Raw genomic sequence first — 25,613 nt, 5'->3', positions numbered from 1 at the left:
GTGACTTCTCTCTCTTCATAAAAACACAGATCAACTCTCGTTTCACCAGAACTGAAGTTCCTCCAGCGGGTTCCAAAGACAGCTTTCTCCCCTTCCTGCATATAATTGAATTTGATCTTGCCAACTACACACTCACTCAGGATTATATATCTATACAGGTATCCCTTGTTATGTTCTTTTGCTTTACAGTAGTTAACCTTGATGAATTCACTGTTTCTCCTCATTCCCCTGTAAAAATTGTTATTAACTCTGTCAGAAGACAATGTAGATCAATGGGATAAACACTAAGTTTTCACTTTCAAAATACTGGGCTACAATAATTGAAGGTATTGACTAAATTAAAAAGTGGCAGCAAACTAAATTCTTTTGATGCACTTCCACAATTGACCAGTTCCTGAATTATGCAAAGTAACTCATTACTTAAAGCCATCTTTGTGGAGTTAAAAGCACAAACTGAGAGGACCTACTACTCACCAATTGCAAGAAGGATTGGAGAAGCAAACATTTTCCGACAAAATTCTCACCCGATATTTGGATGTTGAGATCTGTGAGTTGATTTCTGACTGGTTGGAAGATAACAGGCAGTTTGAACAAGGTGAAACAGGAAATGAGATGGCAACACAAGTTATCATGCCGTTTGCTAATGCATTTTCTGGCAATAAGTTCTTGCTAACATCAAAAAACAGGCAACTTTGTTGAGCAGGCAGCACAGAAACAGTGCATGGAAGTGAGAGCCTATAGGCACTTCAAGCCGGTTTACACACTGTGGCTAAATCTAGCTCAGTTGGCTGGATTGTTAACTTGTCCTGCAGAGTCACACTAACCAGTTCAATTCCCACAGCCAGCTGAGGTTACTGCAAAGTTCTCACCTTCTCCCCCTCACCCCTCACTTGAGGCATGCTGACCTTCAGATGAAACCCACCACAAGTCATTTCTCTCCCTGACAAAAAGAGTGGCACTGTGGCAAGTTTACCATTACCGAGGGGTTAGTAGTCATGACAGATCTCGTGGCTACATGATTGCATGAAGAAATTCTGACTGTACATGTAAATGGAATGTTTAAAGTGCATAAGGTGTATTTGAAATCAATTCAAAAAATAATTTACACCGTGACAATTTGTCAATTCTGTAAAGCTGTATAACATGCTGTTATAAGTCTGAGGAACATAGTGTTCATTTGAGAGAAGAAAAGCTGAATGTACATCACATATTAGCCCTGTATATATCGATCTCCCTGAGACATAGCGTCCTTTTTAAAATTTACTCATGGCCAGCAATTACTAACCATCCCTAGTTGTTTTAAGGAGTTGCTGGTGATCTGCCTGTTGAATTGCCGAACTGGAGAGAAACTGTGAGGTAGAATGTGAAGCGGTTTGGAAAATCACATCTTCCTAGCTCCTTAAAGCTCTGTCTGAATTTAAATTTTTATTTCAATTAGTGTGGCATAAAAATTAGAATTCTGAAAATAAAACTGAAATTGTCAGAAGGATTCCTGAGGCAGTCAAAGATTCATTCTGTTAATTATAAACTTAAATTATTTTGCTTTATCTCACCTATATCAATTTCATCTTAATAACATTCCAATTTAATAATATAACTCCCTCTCACCTTTCAATTCAATGTTCAGAACACCAACTGAATCATTCATGATGCAGCTTTGTTCAATATGTTTAATTCAGCTGCTTCATCGATGAGCTTCCCTCTGTTGTAAGGTCAGAAGTAGGATGTTTGCCAAAAATTGTACAATGTTCAGCATGATTCACCACTCCTCAGATACTGAAGCAGATCATGTAGTTTCCCAACAGTATTTCGATCAAACGGAAACCCTGCACCTCTCTCTACTTTCCCCGGAACAGCAGTGGCATTGAGTAGCTCCCACCAACTTCCTGTCAAACTGAATTTCTTCAAAAGGGAAACGCCATCATCTTGTATCTCTCCAACTGAAGGGAGGGTTGTTGTCCTTTGAACTATTCTTGTGCAATTTTCATGCGAAGCATCTCCAGAGTCATAACATAAAACAAAGAACTGCGGATGAACAATGGTGATCTGAAACAGACAAGACCAGACATTTTGAGAAGAGTTCCAAACAAATGCACATAAATACCAGCTTGTAATTAGTCTCTCGAAGTGAAAATTGACCTTGCGTTGTTGATCACCACTGATCCCCTCCCAGTCTCGAACTGCCAGGATTTTCAGTGCATTATTCCATTGATTACTCTCATGTTATTTGCCTTAAATGCACCTATTCTGTCCACATGATATTTCATAGATCATGGAATCTATACAGTGTGGAAACAGGGCCTTCAACCCAAAAAGTCCATACCAACATTCAAAGCAACCTACCCAGACCCATCCCCCTGTAACCCACCTAATCTACACATCCCTGAACACCATGGACAATTTCGCACGGCCAATCCACCTAAACTGCCTATCTTTGGACTGTGGGAGCAAACCGGAGCACCCGGAGGAAACACGCACAGACACAGGGAGAATGTACAAGCTCCACACAAACAGTCGCCAAAGAGTGGAATTGAACCATTGTCCCTGGCAATGTGAGGCAGGGGGCGAGAGAGAGAGAGAGAGCGAGATGCTTTGTGTCAGAATATTTTAAAAACTGGCCTTTTTGACTTGTTTGCAATAAATTCAATTCAACAATAAATTAATGGCCCAAAAGAGACTGCGGCTTTGAGTAAAAACCCATTTGGCTCAGTGAGGTCTACAACATAGAAACAGGCCCTTTGGCCCATCACGTCCATGCTGGTCAAAAACAACCCTTTAAATATTCCAATCGCATTTTCCCACCACTTTGTCTGTAGCATCAAGCTTTCCACCTAAATCCTCCTTCAATGTGATGAAAATTGCTGCCTCTCCCACCCTCACAGTTTTTGAGTTCCATATTCTCCATCATCCTGAAGGTGAAAAAGATTTTCCACACATCCCCTCTAACCCTCCTGCCTGAATTGCTGTATTGTTAAGTTAATGAGTGATTAATACCCTCACAAGCATGTATATGACATGTTTGTTTGTCAGGAAACAGCTTTAAGCAAGTTACTGTCTCTCAATCCTGCCTTCGTACATCATGAAGCTTAGGCAAAGCGTATACTTGTACAGGAAAAGCAAACCGTTGTTGAAATGTTGATTTTACAAGGAAATTTGCAAGGAAATTATTTTACCCACTACTTGGCGACCATTAACGTTCAAAATGAAAGCCCCAAAACCTGGTTTGACATTAAGAACTGCGGTACAAGATTTCACATTATTAACAAAATGAAATGTTTACTGGAAGGAAATGAATTGATGAAAAAAAACAAGCACACTGAACAGATCCATAGACGCCAATACTGAGCATCCTCTGCATTCCCGTTCAATACTTAATTCCCTGAGTAACAATTGGACAATACGACATTTCAGGTTAAACATAGAACGTAGAACATAGAACAGTACAGCACAGAACAGGCCCTTCAGCCCACGATGTTGCGCTGACGGTTGATCCTCATGTATGCATCCTCAAATTTCTGTGACCATATGCATGTCCAGCAGTCTCTTAAATGACCCCAATGACCTTGCTTCCACAACTGCTGCTGGCAACACATTTCATGCTCTCACAACTGTCTGTGTAAAGAACCCGCCTCTGACATCCCCTCTATACTTTCCTCCAACCAGCTTAAAACTATGACCTCTCGTGTTAGCCATTTCTGCCCTGGGAAATAGTCTCTGGCTATCAACTCTATCTATGCCTCTCATTATCTTGTATACCTCAATTCGGCCCCCTCTCCTCCTCCTTTTCTAAGGTTGTCTTCTAAGAATTTTTTTTTAAAGTTGTGAAATTTCCTGCTTCAGTTACCCTCCCACATGTTGCATCCCACCACTGGGTGAAAAAAAAATCAAATTTCCTCAATTTCCTTTCTTTCCCCTTGACACAATGTCCTATTAACCCTTTAACTAAAGGGGACTTACATTCTTCCCAAAAGGAGGAATCACAAGTATTGCCACAATCCTCTCAAAAGTTCTCCAAAGTGCCAGGCACTTCCACAGAAATGAATATCCATTCACAGCTTCCTGTTCTGGCTATTTTCGCTATTACCAATCGATTTGGCTTGCTTCCTTTGGCGGGTGGCTTCGTTCCATCTAGAATTTAGAAGTTAAGCTACTGTCCTACTTTGGCGTTTTGAACATGCTGAATGTTTGCAATTCTTCACTCCTCTTGCAGCACCAGAACGGAAATCTGAGAGTTGCCATCCAGATGCAATTTAGGTTTTCCCTCATTTTCCTGGATCTAGTAAAATCTGACTTCTCTCTACATTGCTTCCTCATCATCAATTTTGATTGTTCTGAGTGACTGATGGTAGAAATATGCAATGTGCTAGCTTAGAGGGTGGTGGAGGCAGGTACATCCATACTAGTTAAACAGCATCTGGATGAACATTTAAAATGCCAGAACATAATAGTCTCTGAAGTAAATGCAGCCAAAAGGGATTAGTGTGGCTTTGTGTTTGTTGGTTTTTGCAGAGACATGGGGCACCAAAGGGCCTGCCTCTATGTTGTATGACTCTAAGACTCGCCGTAACTCAATTCAATGGGCTGAAGACACTTTGACAGTATTGGGTGGCCGAACAGCACTGAATGGTGGAACAGGGTTGAGGGACTGAATGGCCTCCTCCTGTTCCTGTAAGATTGTGCGGGGCATGGACAGGGCAGATGGGAAGCATCTGTTCCCTTCAGTTTAAGGGTCAATAGGACATCATTTCAAGGTGAAAGACAGGGTATTGAGGGAAATTGATAAACTCTTTTTCCCACCCAGATGGCGGTGGGTATTTGGAATGCACCAAGTGGGAGGGTAACTGAAGCAGGAAATCTCATAACCTTCAAAACGAAAAGGATGATCACTTGAAATGCCATAACCTTTAAGATGATGGGCAAAGTGGTAGAAAGTGGGAAAAGTATAGATCAAGTAGTTTTGTTGGTGCTGACAGGATGAATTAAAGTGCCTCTTCTAAACGGTATGATTCTATGACGATTATGATTCCTGATGGTGAGAGGTGCCAAGTGAAGATGAAGCTGGTAAGTCAGCAACATGTATTTGGATGATGGGCAATCTAGAAACCTCAGAGACACAGCAAACAAACATGGAAATATAAAAGAGAGGAGGTTAGACAATGGCAGAGAGCTGAACAGGTAGGACCGATGTGAAGCAGAGCAATGGATGGATGTGGATTTAGATCCACAATGAAGGAGTTGTACCAGCCCCAGACATGTGGATCCTCTCACAGATAACTGGCACAGTACCAAAAAGTTCAAATTTGTGAAAGAATGGTCGAAGGTACTCACCGTTCAACAATTTCACCGTCTGCAATTTGGAAATCTCCTGCTGGAGCCGGCACCGGTAAAGATATCAGAAACACTGCAGTCAGAAAAATCCCACCTTCGAGGAAATCCCCAGGGAGTGGGTGATGTCATTGTGCAATTGTCAGTGTGTGATGTCATCACAGCCACAAACTGTGATCACTGGTTCTGGAGTCCCCTGGCATCAGGAACAACCTTTCTGTATCGAACTTGTCTTGTCCTGTTTGGATTTTATATTTCTGTGAGAAACCCCCTCTTTCTTCCGAGCTCCAGTGAATACAACCCTCACCGATTGTACCTTTCAGACATCAGCTCTGCATTCCAGGAACCAGTCCAGTAAAGCTTCACTGTAGCCCCGCTATTGCAAGAATCTCCTTCCTCAAATAAAGAGATTGAAACTCACATTTACTGACATGAAACTGCGTGTGCCACTCACTCGACTTGTCCAAATCACACTGAAGCATCTCTGTATCCTCCTCAGGCCTCCCCCTCCCTCCCAGCTTTGTGTCATCTGCAGATGTGGAGATATTACGTTTAGTTCCCCTCATCGAAATCATTGACATATTTGGTGAATTGCCTGGGGTCTTAACACTCATTTTGGCTGCAGGGGATCAGGGCTGGGAACAGACCATCCAAGAATAGCCATCCTGTCAAATGGATGGGCAGATGGGCAGGAGGGTGACGTTGCCTTGTCCATAAGAAATTATATTTTGAACAAAACGTGATATAACATCAGAAGGCATAGAATCTGCATGGATCGAGTTGAAGAACTGCAAAAGAAGACAAGACCATGATGGGAGCTGTGTATAGGCCTTTGAGCAGGATCAAGACGTGGGGAGTAAAATAAACCAGGAGACTCCAATATGCAGGCAGACTGGGAAAATCACTTAAGGAGTGTATCTCAAGAAAAAAATAAACAGCAGAATGTCTGCGAGATCTTTTTTTTAAAGAGCACCTTACAGGAGAACCCACAAAGGAACAGACAATACCAGATTTAATGACATGTAATGGGGCAGACTTGATTAGAGATCAGAAGGTGAACGAATGCCTCGGGCGCAGTAATGATCACATTTTTTAAAAAATCACCCTATGGTCTGAAATGGTTGAGAGTGAATCAGATGTAATGCCATTATAATTGAGCAAAGTTAACTATGAACACATGTGAGAGAGGCAGGCCAGAGTTGGTTGGAAGGGACATATAGTAGGGAAGGCAGTGAAGCAGCAATGTCAGAGGTTTTTGGGGGTAATTGAAGAAGCACAGCAGATGTTCATCCAAGGGTTTAAAACAAAACATATTAAGGACAGGATGAGGGACCATGGCAGTCGAGGGAAGTCAGAGACAGCGTAAAAACAAAAGAAAAAGCATTCAAAGTGTGAAGATTAGTGGGAAGCCAGAATCATAGAATCCCTAAGAATATGGAAACAGGTCATTCAGCCCATCGATTCTACACTGATCCTCCAAAGCACATCCCAACAAGACCCAGACCCCTCCCCTGTCACTGTAACCCTTAATTTCCCATGGCTAATCCTGCAAGCCTGCACATTCCTGGACATGATGGACAATTTAACATGGTCAATCCCCTTAACCAGCCCATCTTTGGTCTGTGGGAGGAAAGCCAGCAAACAGGTAATGTGCAAACTCCAATAGACAGTTGCCCGAGGGTAGAATCAAACCCAGGTCCCTGGCACCATGTAAAAGCAGTGACAACCACTGAGTCACTGTGCCACCAACAGAAGATTGGGAAGCCTTTAAAAGCCAGAGGATCACAAAAACAACAATAAGGGGGCAGAGGTTGCAATAGGAGAGCAGCCTATCCAGTAAGAGAAAGGAAGACTGCAAGAGTTTTTGTTTTTAAGATACTAAATATTAAGAGAGACAAAAGAGTAGAAAATGAGGCTGGAGAAGAACTAACAAAGAAATGGTGGTGGAACTGAATAGGTACCTTGCATTAGCCTTCACAGTAGAAGACCATCAGCAACAACACCAGAACTTCAAAAGGGTTTGGGGCAGAGGTGAGGTTTGTGGTTATCATCAAGGGGGAGGTTCTGGTGAAGGCGAAAAGTCTGAAAGTGGATAAATCACGGACAGGCTACACCCCAGAGTTCAGAAGGAGATGTCTGAGAAAATTGTAAACGTATTGGTGGTGATCTGTCAGGAATCACTGGAGTCAGGGAGGGTCCTAGAGGACTTGAGAGTAGCTAATCCAACACCATGGTTTAAGAAGAGAGGCTAAGCCTGACCTCGGTCATTGGTAAGATTTTAGAGATCATTATTAAGAATGAGGTGGTGGAATACGTGGAAGTGCATGATAAAATAATGCAGAGTCTGCACAGCTGCATCAAAGAGATGTCATGCCTGACAAATCTGTTAGAATTCTTTGAGGAGGTCATGACTAAGCTAGGAAAGGATATCCAGTGGGCATGAACACTTTGAATTTCCAGAAAGCCTTTGACAAGAGGCTGTGAAAGAAGATAGGAGCTCATGGTGCCAGGGGCAAAGTACTGGCATGGATATGGGATTGGCGGACTGCCAGGATCTAGGTTTTTTGTCAGGATGGCAGCAGGTGCCTAGTGGTGTTCCACAGGGGTCAGCATTACAACCACAACTATTCAGGTTATACATTAATGATCAGGAAGAAGGAACTCAGAACATTGGTGTTGAGTTTGCTATTGACACAAAGACAGGTGGAGGGACATGTAGTACCGAGGAAGCAAGCAAGCTAGGAGAGTAGGCAAAGAAGTGACAGATACAACATGGGAAATGTGAGGTTATACATTTTGGAGGAAAATTAGAGGCACAGATTATTTTCTGAGCGAAGAATACCTTCAGAAATCTGAAGAGCAAAGTAACATGGGAATCCTTGTTGAGGATTCTCTTAAGGTTAACATACAGGTTCAGCTGGCAGTTAGGAAGTCAAATGTGATGTTAGCATTCATATCAAAAGGGCAAGGATACAAGAGCAGATCTGTACTGCTTTAGGAATATCATGAGAAGTTTTGCAAACCATATCGGAGGATGCATGGGCTGGCATTGGAGGGGGTGCAGAAGAAGTTTACAAGAATGATCCTGAGGATGAATGATGTGCAGTTGAGGACACTGGGTCTGTATTCATTGGAGTTTAGAAGGATGATTGGTAATTCAAACCTACAGGATACTGAGAGCTGTGGATCGAGCAGACAAGCAGAAGCTGTTTCCACGAGTAAGGGAGACTAAAACCCAAGAGCACAATCGAGGTGAAGGGATGACATTTTGGAACTGAGATAAGGAATTTGTTTCAGCCATAAACTGGTGACCCTGTAGAACTTATTGCTGCAGAGGGCTGTGGAGGCCAAGTCAGTGAGTGCACTTCAGGCAGAAATAGATACGTTCTTGATCAGTGAGGGGGTCAAGGGCAGAAGGCAGGAGAACAGGGCTGAGAAACATGATCAAATAGTGGGAGCAGACTCAATGATGTAGATGACCTAATTCTGCCCCTATATCTTACTGTCTTATGGCACCCACTAGTCACTGCCCATCATTTAAATAAAGGCCTGTTTATCCCTACTCTTTGTTTCTATCTGCAAACAGTATCCTACCCATCTCAGTACACTACCCCAATCCCGGGCGCTTTAGCTTTACACACTGGTATCTTCCGTTGGAATTTGTCAAAAGCCTTCTCAAAGTCCAAATAAAGCACAACCACTGACTCCCCCTCATCAACTCCACTATTTATTTCCTTGAAGAATTCCTGGAGATTTGGACAGCATCATTTCCCATTTGGACATCCAGACCGCCTCTGTCCAACCCAGCCCCTGCTTTCCGAGTGCTCTGTATTAAATATTTTATTCAATATCAAACCACCACAGAAAAGTCCAAAGGGAATGAAAATGGTCAGAGCACCAAGCATTAACCCAAGTAGCATATGCAGCAAAGACACACATCCCCTCATCTGTCCTGTAAATATCTCCTTCGTGCAAACTTGGAACAATATTGCAGTTTGTGCATTGTTGCTGTGCCAAAATTCTCCGGAATGCCTCGGTTTAGTGGTAATTCAGAAATTCGGGGAATCCAGGCTTGAAATCCGCCATGACTGTCTAAATTATATATCTCAACCCTGTGCCTCTCAATCTCCTCTGCTCCAGAAAAAAATCCAGTCTACCCAACTTTTCTTCATAACTAAAGCTTTCCATCTGAGACAGCTTTCTGATAAATCTCCTCTGTGCTGTGTCCAGTGAAATCACATCCCTCCTATTCTGTTGATTCCGGAGCTGTGCATAACACTCTCGCTGGGGCCGCAGCAACTGTATATGTAGTTCCAGCATAACCTCCTCGCTCCCAAACTCTGTGCCTCGACTAACAAAGGCAAGTGTCTCATTTGGTTTCTAACCCCTTTAGCGAGCTGTTCTCTTACCTTAAGGGACAGATGGACAAATAATGCAAGGTCCCTCTGATCCTTAGTCCTACATTGTTTGTCATGTACTCCATTCACTTGTTTGCCCTGCCCATGTGCATTGCCTCACACGTACCTGAATTGAATTCCAGTTGCTACTGATCAGCCAGTCCGTATCCTCCCATAATCTGAGAACAAAAGAATTAGCAGCAGGAGTAGCAATTCAGCCATTTAATAAAATTGTGGCTGATCTCACCCCACGCAAACTGCACTTTCCTGCTGGCAGCCCATACACTCCCAACCCATTGTTAATTACCCATTAAATTACATTGAACATAGAACACTACAGGACAGCCCAGGCCCTTTGGCCCTCGATGTTGCACCAACCTGTGAAACCAAACTGAAGCCCATCTAATCTACATTATTCCATGATTACCCATATGTTTATCCAATGACCATTTAAATGTCCTTAAACTTGATGAGTCGACTACTGTTGCAGGCAGGGCATTCCACACCCTTACTACTCTCTGAGTAAAGAACCTACCTCTGAAATCTGTCCTATACTTAACACCCTTTAATTTAAAGCGATGTCCCCTCGTGCTAGCCATCTCCATCCAAGGAAAAAGGCTCTCACTTTCCACACTATCTAATCCTCTGATCATCTTGTTTGTCTCTATTAGGTCACCTCTTAACCTTCTTCTCTCTGATGAAAACATCCTCAAGTCCCTCAGCCTTTCCTCATAAGATCCTCCCTCCATAGCAGGCAACATCCTGGTAAAACTCCTCTGCACACTTTTCCAATGTTTACGCATCCTTCCCATCATGTGGCGACCAGAACTGTACACAATACTCCAACTGTAGACTACCACAGCTTTGTACAGCTGCAACATGACCTCATGGCTCCGAAAATCAATCCCTCTACCAATAAAATCAAATACACTGTATGCCTTCTTAACAACCCTCTCAACCCAGGTGGTAACTTTCAGGGATCTGTGCACATGGACACTGAGCTCTCTCTGCTCATCCACACGACCAAGAATCTTACCATTAGCCCAGTACTTTGTATTCCTGTTACTCCTTCCAAAGGGAACCACCTCACATTTCTCCAAATTAAACTCCATTTCCCATCTTTCAGCCCATCTCTGCAGCTTATCTATGTCTCTCTGTAACCTGCAACATCCTTCTGCACTATCCACAAATCCAATGACTTTAGTGTCATCTGCAAATTCACTAACCCATCCTTCTATGCCCAGGTCATTTGTAAAAATGACAAACAGCAGTGGCCCCAAAACAGATCCTTGTGGTACACCACTGGTAACTGAACTCCAGGATGAACATTTCCCATCAACCACCACCCTCCGTCTTCTTCCATCTAGCCAGCTTCTGATCCAAACCTCTAAATCACCTTCAATCCCGTGACGCCGTATTTTATGCAATAGCTTACTGTGGGGAACCTTATCAAACACTTTACTGAAATCCATATGCACCACATCGAAAGCTTTACTCTCATCCACCTGTTTGGCCACCTTCTCATAGAACTCAATAAGGTTTGTGAGTCACGACCTCCCCTTCACAAAACCGTGCTGACTATCCCTAATCAAATTATTCCTTTATAGATGATTATAATCTCTTGTAATCCTTTCCAACACTTTACCCACAACCAAAGTAAGGCTCACTGGTCTGTAGTTACCAGGATTGTCCCTCCTCCCCTTCTTGAACAAGGGGAAAACTTTTGCTATCCACCAGTCTTCTGGCACTTTTCCTGAAGATAATGATGACATAAAGATCAAAGTCAAAAGCTCTACAATCTCCTCCCTCGCTGCCCAGTGAATCCTCGGTTACATCTCATCCACTGCAGGGGACTTAGCTATCTTCACACCTTCCAGAATTGCTAACACCTGCTCGTTGCGAATCTCAATCTCGTCTAGTGTAATAGCCCGCATCGCAGTATGTTCCTTGACAACATTGTCTTTTTCCTGTGTGAACACTGAAGAAAAATATTCATTTTGCTTCTCTGCTGTCTGCACAGACTCCACACACAACTTCCCATGACTGTCCTTGACTGGCCCTAATCTTATTCTAGTCATTCTTTAGTTCCTGGCATACCGATAGAAAGCTGTGTGCATTTCTGGTCACCTCACTACAGGAAGGATGTGATCGCACTAGAGGGGATACAGAAGAGGTTCACCAGGTTGTTTCCTGGGTTGGAGCAATTGAGCTAGAAAGAGAGACTAGATGGGCTTGGGATAACAAGGTGTCGAGCTGCATGAACACAGCAGGCCAAGCAGCAGCAGAGCAGCAGGAAAGCTGACATTTCTGAAGAAGGGCCCAGACCCGAAATGTCAGCCTTCCTGCTCCTCTGATGCTGCTTGGCTTGCTGTGTTCATCCAGCTCTGCACCCTGTTATCTTCGATTCTCCAGCATTGGCAGTTCCCACTATCTCCAGATAGGCCTGGATTGTTTTTTTTCGAGCAGGGAAGCCGGAGGAGGGTCATGAATGAGGTGTATAAAATTGTGAGAGGGATGGACAGGGTGAATGGAGAGCATCTGTTCCCCCTGGTTGATGGGTCAATCATGAGAGGGCACAGATTTAGTGTAACAGGCAGGGGATTCAGAGAGGATTTGACAAAAAATAAAGCTTTTTCACTCAGCTTTGGGTGAATCAGGAATGCACTGACTGGGAATATAGTGGTGAGCATAAACCGAAATATCTTCAAAATATATTTGGAGAAGCATTTCTCATATCATAACATTTAAGAATATGGGACCAGGGCTGGAAATTGGATTTCGTGCGCCTTTCGGGGGCAGTTATTGCGTGTGTCGGCTCAATGGGCCGAAGGGCTCACTCCACGCTGTATGACTCAATGACTCTCTCAATTTTAGCATCTCCCAAGGATAGTGTGTGGGGATACACCGATGGGAACTCCTTTGAACATGCTGGTGGTGGGGGTGGTGTTTTCTCTCTGAATGATAATCTCCAAAAATGTTGATCGTTGGGGAGTGTTAAAGCTCTCCATTAGATTTTGAATCCATCGAACTGCTAAATTTCCTTTTAAATTATTTGCATTAAACTGGCCCCCACTGACAGCCTCAATCGATGGGCGAACTCCATGGTTTTGAACTCTGTGTGTTTTCTCCTCAGTTCCTGTCTCAGATGCTGTGCTGATACCCCGCACCAACGGGACTGAGATACAGCCCGGGGACCGCCTTGTTCTCCGGTGCCTGGTGAGGGAAGGCACTGAGCCCCAGTTCATTTGGTACCGAGACAACGTGCCGCTAAGGAACGGCAGTGCGAGCTCCCATGTGACTGCCGATGGTCGTGAGCTGGTTATTCATTCATTCCGGAGAGACAGTGTCGGGAGGTATCACTGTGCAGCGATCAACACAGGAACCGACGGCACCATTTTTAACGTGACCAGCGACTATATCGAATTCACGCTGCGAGGTAACAGTGACAGTCAGATCAGACACAGACAGAGCACAGGGAAAGGCCATTCGCTCCATCCAGTCCGTGCCAGCCAGAAACAATTAACCATCTCAGTTAGGAAGGTGACGGCCGGGTGGTATGATCGTGAGGTTATTAATCCAAGTGTCTCGGTCATTTTCCCGGGATCCCAGTTCAAATCCCGCTCATACCCGATGGTAGAATTTGAGCGCAATAAAAATCTGGAAGTGTAAGTCTTATGGAGAAGGGCGTGCAGAGGAGATTCACCAGGACGTTGCCCTGGGGTGGTGCATTTCAGCGATGAAGAGAGGCTCAGTAAGCTCAGGCTGTTTTCTTTGGAGCAGGGAATGCTGAGGGGGAACTGATAGAGGTCTGCCAGTCTGTGTGGCACAGGGACTGCTGTCGGGGGTGAGGAAGCAGCTGCTCCCCTGGGTGGAAGTGTAAATAACAAGGGCAGCATCATTTGAAAGTGAAAGGCAGGAGGTTGAGAGGGGGTTTGAGGATTGTCTCACCCACAGGGCTGTGGGGGCTCGGAGGGTAGTTGAGGTGGGAAACCTCGCAGCCTTTAAAGAGAACTTGAATGAAACTCGACGTGCCATAACATTCCAGGCTGTCGGGGGCCGGGTGCAGGAAAGTGGGTTCAGTGCAGGGAGCTCAATGGGTTCAATTCTTCCGTGTTTTCCATCCCCCCGTGGGTGGCAGGGAGTTACGTACCTGCAGGGGTTGGTCACTCTGATGCTGATCGTGTGCCTCACACAGGGCTGATGCGGTAACACTTCCCGCTGAGTTTGTTAACGTGAGCCGGATGTTGTTGTTGGATTTCAGCTCGGAGTTATTCCACGGAGATCGTGGCCTCGCTCGTCCCAGTTCTGCTGTTCGCCGGCCTGATCGCGTCGGCGTGGTTCATCCACCGGAGGGGGCACACAGGTCTGTAACTTCCCACGGGGATCGGGTTTGTTCCCCGGGGCATGGCACTGCCGTCCCCGCCCCAATGTAACCTTTGCAGCTGGACAGGGTTGGGGTGGAGGACCCCGGGGAACGAGGTGTTGGGTCAGGAACTGGGGTAGACCGTGTTCCTGACAGTCGGATGGAGAGCAGTCACAAAGTTCGCCTCCTGGTTCGGGTAAATGTGATCACTATCCCCACTCTGTGCTAGAGCATCTCAGAAGAGGAGAGACATAACATCATGTGAATCAGGAACAGGAGGAGGCCATTCAGACCCCTCAAGTCCTCGCTCCACTAATCGTAACCCTAATTTAAACTCAAACCTACCCCTAAACTAAATCTTAGTCCTAAACCGAGCTCTAATACTCATTCTAATCGTGGCTCTCAGCCAAATGCTAACTAAAACTAATACACCAACCCAAACCTTAAGCCTAGCCCTAGACTGACCACTGACCCTCACTGTAATCCTTGCCTTAACCCAATGCTAACCTTAAACCAAACCTTAATGCTGAACCAACCTTAACCCTAACCCTCGCCCAACCCATAACCCAAAACCTAACCATGACCCTAATCCTAATCTGAATCCCAACACTAACCTTAAACTGAATGCTAACCCTCACCACAAAACAATACTTAACCTCCTTCATTTCCTGTTGGTGATTCCTGTTTTCCCCTGATATCCACTTCTACCTTTATTCCCAATTGACCTTTCCCACCTCTTCACCTTCCTGCTCCCACTCAATTCCAATTCCATTCCAATATCGTTCCAATTGCAGTACGCCAAGCCTGACCCCAATGATTCCTGTATCACATATGCCACGCTGAACCTCAGCGAGCTCTCAGAGGAAGAAGACAGAGCGGGTGGAAATGTTTACGAGAATATTCCACACAAGTAAGAAAGAAGAAGACAGATGAGAGGTGGGTCATTCGATTTTTATAGACTGTCTGGTGAAGAGGTACAATGTAACTCCTGTGTACAGATCCCAAACTTGTGAACTTTGCGATGGAAACCATGTTTCACACGTTGTTTGACTCCACTCATTTTCAGCCGGGGAAGCTAATTTCATGTTGTTGCATCTGTTGGTCTGTTCTGGACATTGCAGGCCGTTAGTTTTGTAAAATCAAAACTATTTTAGCAGCTGGTGGTCTTTGGAAATTTAATACCTGTCCCTCCTTCTCTCTCATGTACATGTCTGAGGATTGAGCTTTTCAGTTGGTCCATGTTTAAGGGGAGGAAGACATCGTCTGCCACCTTCTGCGCATGGAACAGACCAACTTTGAACAGGAATAGTCAGAAGGATCTGACAGTTGGGAGATATAAACAAAAACAGAAACCAGCCAATTTCAATGGTTACATTCCAGGGCGAAAGAGACCTGGGGTGTGGGGTTGGACCGAGCAACTTCTGGCCCCACAGAAGGAACACACACTGAGCTGCAAGCCACTGAACAAACTGGATAGAAAAGGCATGGCTGAAATGGAGTCTGTACGGAGAAGACTAGATCTCCCAATGATCCGAAATCCCTGCTGGACACTTCAACTCGGTTTTCTGAGATTCCAGAACCCATTGTGGGAACGGGAACGTGGGGGTTTCTCTCCGCTGCAGGTATTTTGGAAACGCCACATTGTCAGGATGGGGGATCACACACCTCCAGAGTGGCAGGCTTGACCTTTGAATGGGGAAGCGATGGCCTCATGGGATTATCGCGGAACTGTTAATCCAGATGTTCCAGTGATGTTCTGGGGACCCGGGTTCAAATCCTGCAACACAGATTGTGGAATTTAAATTCATCAAAATCCTGAATCTGAGAGTCTGATGGTAACTGTGAATCAATTGTTGGAAAACCCCATCTGGTTCACTCACGTGGTTTAGGGAAGGAAACTGCTATCCTTACCTGGTCTGGCCTTCATGTGACTCCAGACCCACAGCAAAGTGGTTGATTTTTAACAGCCCCCTGGACAGCTAAGGATGGGCAACAAATGTTGGCCTGGCCAGCAATGCCCTCATCCCATGAATTAAAATTGTTGGCTTTTTAGTCCCGACATACAGACACTCTCGCTGCAGCACAAAAGGGTTTGGGTTTATGTAAGTACAGGCTTGGTAGAAGACGTTAAGATTTTAACATCGACGCCGTCTGGATCTGACAATTGCTGGCCACCAAGAAAGGAGCAGCGCAGGTCCGATTGCAAACTGGTGAACACCATCAGGGACAACACCAGCGTGAGGGCCAAAGGGTCTGGTCAATAGGTACCAGGTACCTTTGAATGGAACAGCAGGACTGTGCTGATGAATTGTTCACATTCGAGCCAGTAAGGATGGTGACTGGCTTATTGCTGTTTTTTAATCACGATGACCCCTCGTTCAGGCGAAGGATGTGGGGCATTGCTGGTAAAGACAGCATTTGTGCCCTTCATCATAGAGTCATTGGGGCTATTTCTGTGCTCTGTGACTCTTCGGCCTAACTCGTCCATGCCGACCTGGTTTCCTGAGCTGACCCAGCCCTGTTTACCTGTGTTTGAACCATATCCCTTCCAACCTTTCCTATCCATGTATCTGCCAAAATTTCTTTCAAATATTTATAATTTTACCCACCTCCACCACTTCCCCTGACAGCTCATTCCATATACCCACCACTATCTTTGCGAAAGATTTGCCCCTCAGGCCCCTTCTGAACCTTTCCCTTCTCACCTTAACCCGATGCCCTCTACTTTTGGACTCTCCAACCCTGGGGTTGAACACCTTGGCTTTCACCTTATCTATGTCCCTCATGATTTTTAAAACCTTCGAAGGGTCACCCCTCCGCCTCCGATGCTCTGGAATAAAAAACAGCCTATCCTTGTAGCCCAAACTCTCCATTCCTGACAACATGGTTATGTTCATTTTTTTCACCCTTTCCAGTTGAATAACATCCTTCCTGTAGCAACATGACCAGAACTGTACACAATGCTACAAGAATATCCTTATCAATGCCTTGTACAGCCACAACATGATGTTCCAACTCCTGTCCTCCGTGCTGCTTTCCCGATCCATCACCATTTCGATAATAATCTGCATTCCTGTTTTCTTATTTCTCCCAAAGTGGTAGCCTCACATCAATCCACATCAAACTACATCAGCCGTGCATTTGCCCACTCACTCAACTTGACCCAATCGCATGGAAGCATCTCTGCATCCTCCTTCACAACTCCCCCCTTCCTCTGAACCCTGTGTTGAGATGGAAAACTAAATGAAAACACAATGGGCCCGGTATTTATGAAGCAATGGAAAGTATTGTTCATGGATGGCGTACATTGGGATGGGTTTAATCTATCGCTGTGCTATTGTAAATGTAATTTCTTGATGATATTTGCTTTTGTACACAACAATTCTGCCTTTGGTGATGAATAAAATTGTAACACACAACAAATTGGTGGATTTCTTTTTTAACAATCAAGGTGCGTTGGTGGAACCCCCGGTGATCCAATGTGAGGCGGGTATCAGAGACCGAACTTGGGGATTACTCTCAGGGATGGGAAGGTGATGCAAGGTGCAGTGAGCCAATACGTCAGCCGCAGTTTCCCCTGGGTCACCAGCATCGCCCCTTCCATCCGTCGCTCATGTGTGGGTGGGAGGGAGGTGGGGGGGTGCGGGATGGAGGGTGAGATATCGTGATAGGGAGGGGTAGAGGGTAAGGGAAGGAGTATGTGTGAGAGAAAATGTTTGAGGAAAGTTTATGTCAAAGAGCGTCTGAGATGGTTTGTGAGATTAAATGTGCGCGTAGGATGTTTTGTGTGACTGCGTGAATGTGTGTGACAGTGTGTGAGAGCGTGTCTGTGCGAGAGAGAGAGAGCAAGAGTGTGTTGTGAATGTGTTTTTCTGTGAGAATTAGAGTTTAAGGGGCTGTGTGTGGGTGAGTGTGAGTTTGTTTGAAATTGTGTGTGAGATAATGTGAGTTTGTACAAGAGTGTGAGCATAAACTGTGATTGCATGTGAATGTGTAAGGGAATGTGAGAGATTATGACAGTTCTGAGTGTGTGTGGGTGTGTGATATTCAATGTAATTTTGTGAATAAATTTGTTTGAGCAATCATGTGTTTGTGTGAATGCAAGCTGGTGTGACTGTGTGTCAGACCGTGTGTGCGCGCAGGCACCTGTGAAGGACGTGTGTGTGAAATTGTTCCAGTGTATATGTGTCTGTCAGACTGTGTGTGAATATGTGACCATGTAAGTGTGTGCGTGTCTTTGTGCGTGTGCGGTGCGTGAGAGGGGGAATAGCGAGAAAAGGGACAAAATTGTGGGGGTGGGGGTTAGTCAAGGAGGATGGAGTTGGGTTGAGACTGAGCGGAAACAGGATGTAGAGCATAGAGTGAGGGGAAGGCTGGTGTGAGTGTGTGTGAGAGTCTGACTATGTGTGTGAATCTACATGCATGAGCGTGTGTGTGTGTGAGTCTGTGAGAGAGAGTGTGTGATTGCACACATTTTTCTCAATGAGGCAGTGAGCTGGGAAGGGAGTTTGGGCACTCTGTATCATCCGGATCTGGGAGATCAAGAGATGATCTCAATGCAATTTCGAAAACCCTGAGAAGAATGGACAGGTTGGGGTTTGGTGATGGGGGTCAATGCAGCAAGATTCTTAAGCATTGCTGAAGAAGGGTCTAGGCCCGAAACATCAGTCTTCCTGCTCGTCTGATGCTGGTTGGCTGCTGTGTTCATCCAGCTCGACACTTTGTTTTATCAGATTCTCCAGCATCTGCAGTTCCTCCTATCTATCCCTATTCCCTAATCCCATTTTCCCAGCAGTTGGCCCATAGCCTTTGAATCACAAGTGCACATCTAAATCCTTCTTCAATGTGATGAGGATTTCTGCCTCTCCCACCCTCACAGGCAGTGAGTACCAGATTCCCCAGCACTCTCTGGGTGAAAACCTTTTACCTCACATCCCCTTTAAACCTCCAAACTCTTCCTTTCAATGAAACATGCGCTCTCTCTCACTCTCTGTGATACACACACACACAGTAGACATTCACTGAGCCATGCCCTCCCCTTTAGCTGAAACAAGCCGGCTGAATATTCAGCGGAGACAGACAAACAGGAGGCTGGAAGGACAAGCCAGGCAGCATGTGGAGGAAAGGAGCAGTCAACATTTCTGATCTTAGCCTTCTTCAGGCCGATAGGCACAGGAAATAAGGGGAAACCTGGGAGTTCTGCTGAAAAAATGAACTGATCTGCTATGCAGTCAACAATTAAACTGCCCGAATACAGCAAACAGAGGGCTAAAGTAACAGCCACGTGGAATAAATTGCAAGAGAGTCGTAAACAGATTAGCATTTTTTTAAAAAGTCGATTCAAAGGGGAATGCATTTGTTTTAAATGTAAACACAAAAGGAGAATTGATTACAGGGTGGGATCGAGGAGGGACAGAAAGAGGAAATAAATAAGGCAGATTTGTGGTAAATCCTGATTTTACAGAGGGATAGAACCACCATAGCTTGTTCCTCAGGGAGTACATATCGCCCACTGAGTGGGAATGGCATAAAATCTGCCCACTGGGGATCTCCAATGACACCATGGCACGCTGTAACTCTGTCTGATGTTGTGGTCTGTTAGGAACGCCCTCAAAACCAGCTGTACTTCACAAAGGGACAGAGATTCTCAACTCCTTGAGGATTTCAGATGAAAACTATTTGTTACAATCTGGGGTAAAATTGTTTCACAGGTAGTAGAACTGCAGATACTGGAGAATCAGAGATAACAAGGTGTAGAGCTGGAGAAACACAGTAGGCCGAGCAGCATCAGAGGAGCAGAAAGGCTGAAGTTTCGGGCCAAGATCCTTTTTTCGGAAGAAGGGTTTAAATGAACCATCGGATCAAGGCCCTAAACGTCAGCCTTCAATGTAAGATAAACGTTGGGAAATTTTTCTAAAAAAAACTATACAAGACACAGCTGAGATATGTTGAGCAGTTTTGTGGCCTCGTATTTAAGGAAGGAGAGTCTAGCGTTGGAGGCAGGTTCAAAGAGTGTTCACTCGGCTGATCCCGAGTATGGAGGGAGTGTCTGATGAGGGAGAGATTGAGACTTTGGCCTATCCTCATTGGAGTTTATAGGAATGAGAGGTGGCCTCATTGAAGATCCTTTGAGGAATTTGACGGGGAGCCGTTGCCCCTCGTGTGGGAGAGTTTGGGACCAGAGGGGCATCATCTCTTAATAGGCGTTCATCCATTGAAGATGGAGATGAGGAATTTCTTCTTCTGAGGGGAGTGAATCTGTGGAATTCTTTACCACAGAGGGCTGTCACTGCCAGGTCATTCAGTATGTTCAAGTCTGAGAGAGATTTTCATTCAGGAAGGAGAATCAAAGGTTATGGGGCAAGGGGTGGAAGTGCAGCAAAGTAGAGTTCAGAATGAGCAGTTCAGCCACAGTCATGGTTGAAAGGTGGAGCAGCCAGATGGGCTGAATGGCCTACTTCTGATCCTCTGGTCATATGTACACCATTACCAAGCAATGTCATCTCATTGTCCTGTGTTTCCTTTCTGACAGTGATGCAATGTTATTTTGAAATGTGTTAGCCATATCTTTCCTCTATGCTTGAACAACAGAGGACACCATTTCACCAGAAGTCGCGGCACTGGTGTCTGAAGCAAGGAACACAGCTTGGAAGGTTGCAAAAGCAACACAGTGCAGGGTTCTGGAGATCTGAAACCAACACAGAGAGCACTGGGGTAACTCAACAGGTCTGACAGCATCTGTCAGCGAGGGGAGGGCGTGGGGTATCGAGAGAGAGAGAGAGAGTGAGTTAGTATTTTGAGTTTGTCGACTCTGCATCCATTCTAACGCCTTACTGACAAGTGTTTCTATCAGATAAGGACCAACAGATGAGGTTTAGTTCCTTGTCTTGTGTGTTCCGGTTGCAGACAGTCCATTCGACTTCTCTCTGGGTGGTTAGTATCATTTTCTGTTCTCTCTCGCCCAAGGTCATCCCACAGAAGCCACTAGAGCTTACCCCCGACCCTGTGCCAGAAGGTTTAGAGCTGCAGACCAATCTGTAGAAGGTGGACCCTAATCTCCCCCTTTAGATTGTCTCCCTGGGGTGGGGAGTCGGTCCCTCAAGATCATGTATGCTTTGGAAAGGCTGTGCACAAGTAGGTCGTGTTTCTCCAGCATTATTGATGGGAGAGAAACTGAAGGGGTAACTGGAGGCAATTCATTCTCTTTGGTGGATCCATTGGCAAGATTGATCATGAGAAATCCTGAAATGACCAAAACAGAAATGCATTGAATGCTATGGACAGGATATTATTAAACTGGAAAGATTGACAAGGATGTTACTGGGAATGGAGGGTTTCAGTTGGAGGGAGGGGCTAATTAGGCTGGGACTTTTTTCCCCCCCCGAGAGAGTGGAGGTTGCTGGGTGATCTTACAGAGGTCAACAAAATCATGAAAGCCAAAGATAAGGTGAATAGCCAAGGTCTTTTCCCCAGGGCTGGGGAGTCCAAAACTAAAGGGCGTAGGTTTAAGGTGAGAGGGGAGAGATCTAAAAGGGACCTAATGGACAACTGTTTCACACAGAAAGTGGTGCGTGTATGGGATGAGTTGAGAGACGATGTTGTAGATGTGGGTACGATCACACATTTAATAGGCATTTAAACAGGGACAAGAATAGGAAAGGTTTAGAGGAACATGGGTCAAATGCAGGCAAATGGGAGTAGGGTAGATTAGAAAACCTGGCTGGCATGGACAGGTTGGGCTGAAGGGTCTGTTTCTGCTGTATAAGTGTTTGATGTGTTCCTTTTACTTGCTGCAGTTAAAGGGAGTAAATTGTGGAGGAAGGGGGAGGTGGGGAGAAACTAGTTTGTAACACTCTCAGGGAGATGGATGGTCACAGATTACAAATTACACCACTGGCAGATGGACCGAGTGGCGTCATTCTCTGCTCCTATTTATTTTCTTTTTCAGAAATGTCAGAGGTGAAATTAATTGAATTCCCAAAGTGTTTCCCCTCCCAGACAGAAAGAGGTTGACTTTACATTTGGACCCGTGCGATGCATGTGAAGGTGTTTTCCATGTTTACTTTCTGTCAGTGGTTGTTACATATGTATATATAAATGAAACATGGTGTGCATTTATCTCCCAGATTATTCACATACGACTGAGATGCCAGGACCAGGCTGTTTTCGCGCGCTCGAGCCTGCAATTAAAATTTCTGGAAGTGAGGGTCGGGTGAAGAAGAGAGAGAGATGACAGCAGGATGAAGGGAGAGAAAAGGATGATGACAGGAGAGAGACAGAGACAGAGAGAGAGCGAGAGAGACAGAGACAGAGCGAGAGACACAGAGGGAGGGAGAGAGACAGAGGGAGAGACAGATATACAGAGATGATGACAGGACTGAGAGATGGAGTCACATTCAATGTTTTGGCCCCAATCGCTTGCTGTGGCAGAGAATCCCACATGCTCCCCACTTTCTGGGTGAAGACATTTTTCCTCATTTCAGTCCTACCTTGTCCCCTTTACACCGTCACCCCCTGGTTCTGAACTGCCCCATCGCGACTGGGAACATCCTTTATTGTTAGTCGGTCTCGTCTGGATGGATCAAAAAGACTCTCCAGTACTGTGAGACTCTGTTGTATTAAAGTGTACATTCCTGATCACATGCCACCATTCAGATTTCATTTTTGCATCCATCAGTCAGACCATTGATAATAGGATTTGGGACGTCATGTTGCCATTGTACAGGACATTGGTCTGGCCACTTTTAGATTACTGTGTATAATTCTGGTACCTCAGCAAAAGGGAAGATCGTATTAAATTGGAGAGGGTGCAAAAGGGATTTGCAGGCCGTGAGACTAGTTTATTATGGAAAGCCCAGTTGGATTGGACAAGTTATGCCTAAGGCCCTGTTTCTGTATTGTACGATTCTATGATTTTATTGTGAGATGCCCCAAACTTTCGAAATGAGCAAATTGACCAGGCATCTCAATTCAATGAAGCTTCATTCCCAGGACCCTCCCTTATCACCACTCTGTTTCTTTCTCCCACTTTCTCCTCGATTCTCTGTCGTAAAGTATTACCCAGCTCCATCCTGATATTCTGGGCTCAGCTTTCCTGTTGGACGTTAGTGCCTGCCGCCCCTTACTGGTTACGGGACTTCTAAAGCAAACGTACAAACTTGGGGCATAAAGCATGATGTATCTCTTTGACAAACAAAAATCCTGCCCCAAAACCTGTGGCTACAGGAATTCAACCAGTAGATTTCTGTAAGCAAATAACACATGATCAGGTGGGCGTGTGCGTTTTCCAGAGGTTATAATCGAAACTGAGAGCATTCACAGGTGTAAGGAAAATTCTATTTCAAAAAAAATAGTAAGAACGGCTTCATATTTGGATCGCCATGGTATGTTGCTAACGTTAGGCTGAAAACATTCCGTTAAATGATTAAACACAAGGGTTATCGACGTTTAAATCTCTTTTCCACAAACACAGCAGTGGCTGGATCAGTGGTTAGTTTCCAATCTGACAGATTTTTGTTTGGCTGAGATAATAAGGAGATGGGACTAAAGGCAAGTTAATGGTGTGAAGGCACAGACTGAAAGGTGGAACAGGCTCAATGGGAGACATGGTGGCTCAGTGGTTAGCGCTGCTGCTGCACAGTGTGAGGGATCCAGCTTTGATTTTAGCCTCAGGTGACTGTCCGTGTGAAGTTTGCACATTTTCCCTGTGATGTTGTGGGTTTCCTCCAGGTGCTCCTGTTTCCTGGCACACTCCAATGGATGTGCAGGTTAGACATGCCCGTTCTCCCCAACCTTTGAGAGAAGCCATTCCTCCTCATCTCCATTTTCAATCTGCCCCAACTCCTTATCTTGACTTGACTTCTCATTTTAGATTTTCCCACATGAGGAAACATCCTCTCTCCATCTCCTTTGTCAATCCCCCAACTTTAGCATTTTGGATCCCCTGTGATTCTTCTGAAGTCCAGAGAGTATCGGCCAAAAACGCTCAGTCTGTCTTCCCAAGATAAATCTTTGGAATTATTCAGTCTGTTATGGACAAGACTAGACCAGGCCAGACCCACTCAAAGAATTTTCAGAAGGTAGTCTCTCCCCTAACTTTATTTTTCAAAGCAAACATGAAGTGCTGGTTTCAGATGCAATGCGATTGGGCAAACAACTCAATGTTAAGCAAAACAATTTATTTAAACACTATAGTTAAAATGCAACAAAAGAAAGACGATTTAAGAATAACTTATCACTGTTGGAAATGTAACAAAATAGTAGATATAGTAACTATTGCTAATTAACTGTTTTAAGAAAAAGTAACATCCCATAAACAGAGTCCTTGACAGAAATGGAAAATTGAGACACAGGTTCTCACGTGCAGATCTCCAATCCAGGAGGATAAAAAGTCAACTGAAAATACAGAGACAGCAGGAGCCGGGAGACATCCACTGAAGCTTCAAAGGCATTTGAGACGCCACCAGCTTCAGGTGCACGTGAAATAAAACAAAACCGAGAAATCCTGATCTTCTGAGAGAGCTGGCCACACCCACCAGAGCTGGAAAAAAAAACTCAAACTGTTTAGTCAAGTGGCCTTAACCAGGGAGCTGAATGGCTCTCATTCAATCTCTCTCTCTCAAAAGAAACCAGGACAAAATAATCTCTTAAAGCTACAGTATCATCACAAAGCTCTTTATCTCCAATAATGTTGGGGTGGGGAGAGGGGCAAGGCTATTTGTTTTGTAATTACACCCCCTCTCCAGATCAGCGACTATTCCTGTCTCAGAATGGCTGCTTTGTGATGCATTAGATTGGTAACAGTGTGGGTTCAAATCCTACACCGGATGGGGTTACCGTGAAGGACTCTCCTTTTGAACCTCCCAATCAGCTGAGGCGCAGTGACCCTCAGGTTCCATCACCTTCTAATCCGCTCTCTCCAACGGGAGAGCAGCTCTAATGATCTGGTAAGACTGTGGTGAATTGACCATCATCTGTAATTGATGCACCAATTGCTTTTTAAACAGTAAATACCGACAGAAAGCTGTACTTTGTACAAACCGTTATAGCGATCATGTATCTCTCTGAAGTTGACACCACACCACCCCCCCCAGCCAAACCACACTCCCAATGCCAACCTCCCAACAACCCCACCACCCACCCCCCTCCCCCACCCCCACACCTGTAGAATAGGTCATTAAGTAGACACAGACCACTTTGGGAAGCTGGGAATCTTTGATGATATTCACTTGGCAGGACTGCACCTGGAAAACGAACAGATTCTGTTTGAAGTTTTTCGTCTCGCATCAATCAGGAGTAGACGGCAAGAATGGCACATTTCAAAATCTTAGCCGGATTATGGAGAGGGAGAGAAACAGGAACAGAGTTAACATTACAGGTTATAAACACAGAAAGTTCTGGTGAACCTCAGCTGATCTGGCAGCACCCATCGAGAGAGACAAACAAAGTTAATGTTTCGAGTACAGTGACCTGTAATCAGGGTTGACCCTTTGAAATAAAAGAGCAAGCCATTCAGTCGTATTCCTCGC

The 25,613-nt window shown here is 44.9% G+C and overlaps 1 protein-coding gene and 2 long non-coding RNA genes across 11 annotated transcripts in view; 2 read left to right on the top strand and 1 right to left on the bottom strand.

Moving 5' to 3' along the window:
* Positions 1-25,613, top strand: part of LOC132206828 (uncharacterized) — an 82,213-nt gene that overhangs the window by 32,255 nt on the left and 24,345 nt on the right. The window contains exon 3 of the mRNA XM_059641907.1: positions 7,908-7,919. Within this exon, the coding sequence (XP_059497890.1) occupies positions 7,908-7,919 (12 nt within the window). The remainder of the gene's footprint in view (positions 1-7,907; positions 7,920-25,613) is intronic.
* On the top strand, positions 12,845-17,508 carry LOC132206832 (uncharacterized). Its single transcript, XR_009443195.1, has 2 exons — positions 12,845-13,158; positions 13,984-17,508. It is a non-coding gene; the product is annotated as an uncharacterized LOC132206832 (long non-coding RNA).
* The window catches only part of LOC132206830 (uncharacterized), a 31,004-nt gene continuing 20,322 nt past the window's right edge, over positions 14,932-25,613 (bottom strand). For 3 of the 9 annotated variants that reach the window (XR_009443187.1, XR_009443188.1, XR_009443192.1), the window contains 2 exons: positions 25,278-25,410; positions 24,243-24,625 (listed from right to left, as the gene is read on the bottom strand). This is a non-coding gene — a long non-coding RNA (uncharacterized LOC132206830). Of the gene's footprint in view, positions 15,863-24,242; positions 24,626-25,277; positions 25,411-25,613 lie in introns of those variants that run through there. The other 6 variants (XR_009443191.1, XR_009443193.1, XR_009443189.1 and 3 more) reach the window with 4 other exon arrangements.

Source organism: Stegostoma tigrinum, chromosome 44 (genome assembly GCF_030684315.1).
Source record: "Stegostoma tigrinum isolate sSteTig4 chromosome 44, sSteTig4.hap1, whole genome shotgun sequence".
Classification (NCBI taxonomy): Eukaryota; Metazoa; Chordata; class Chondrichthyes; order Orectolobiformes; family Stegostomatidae; genus Stegostoma; species Stegostoma tigrinum.
Note: the sequence above shows the minus strand (reverse complement) of the source record. Positions and strands in the feature narration are given on the sequence as shown.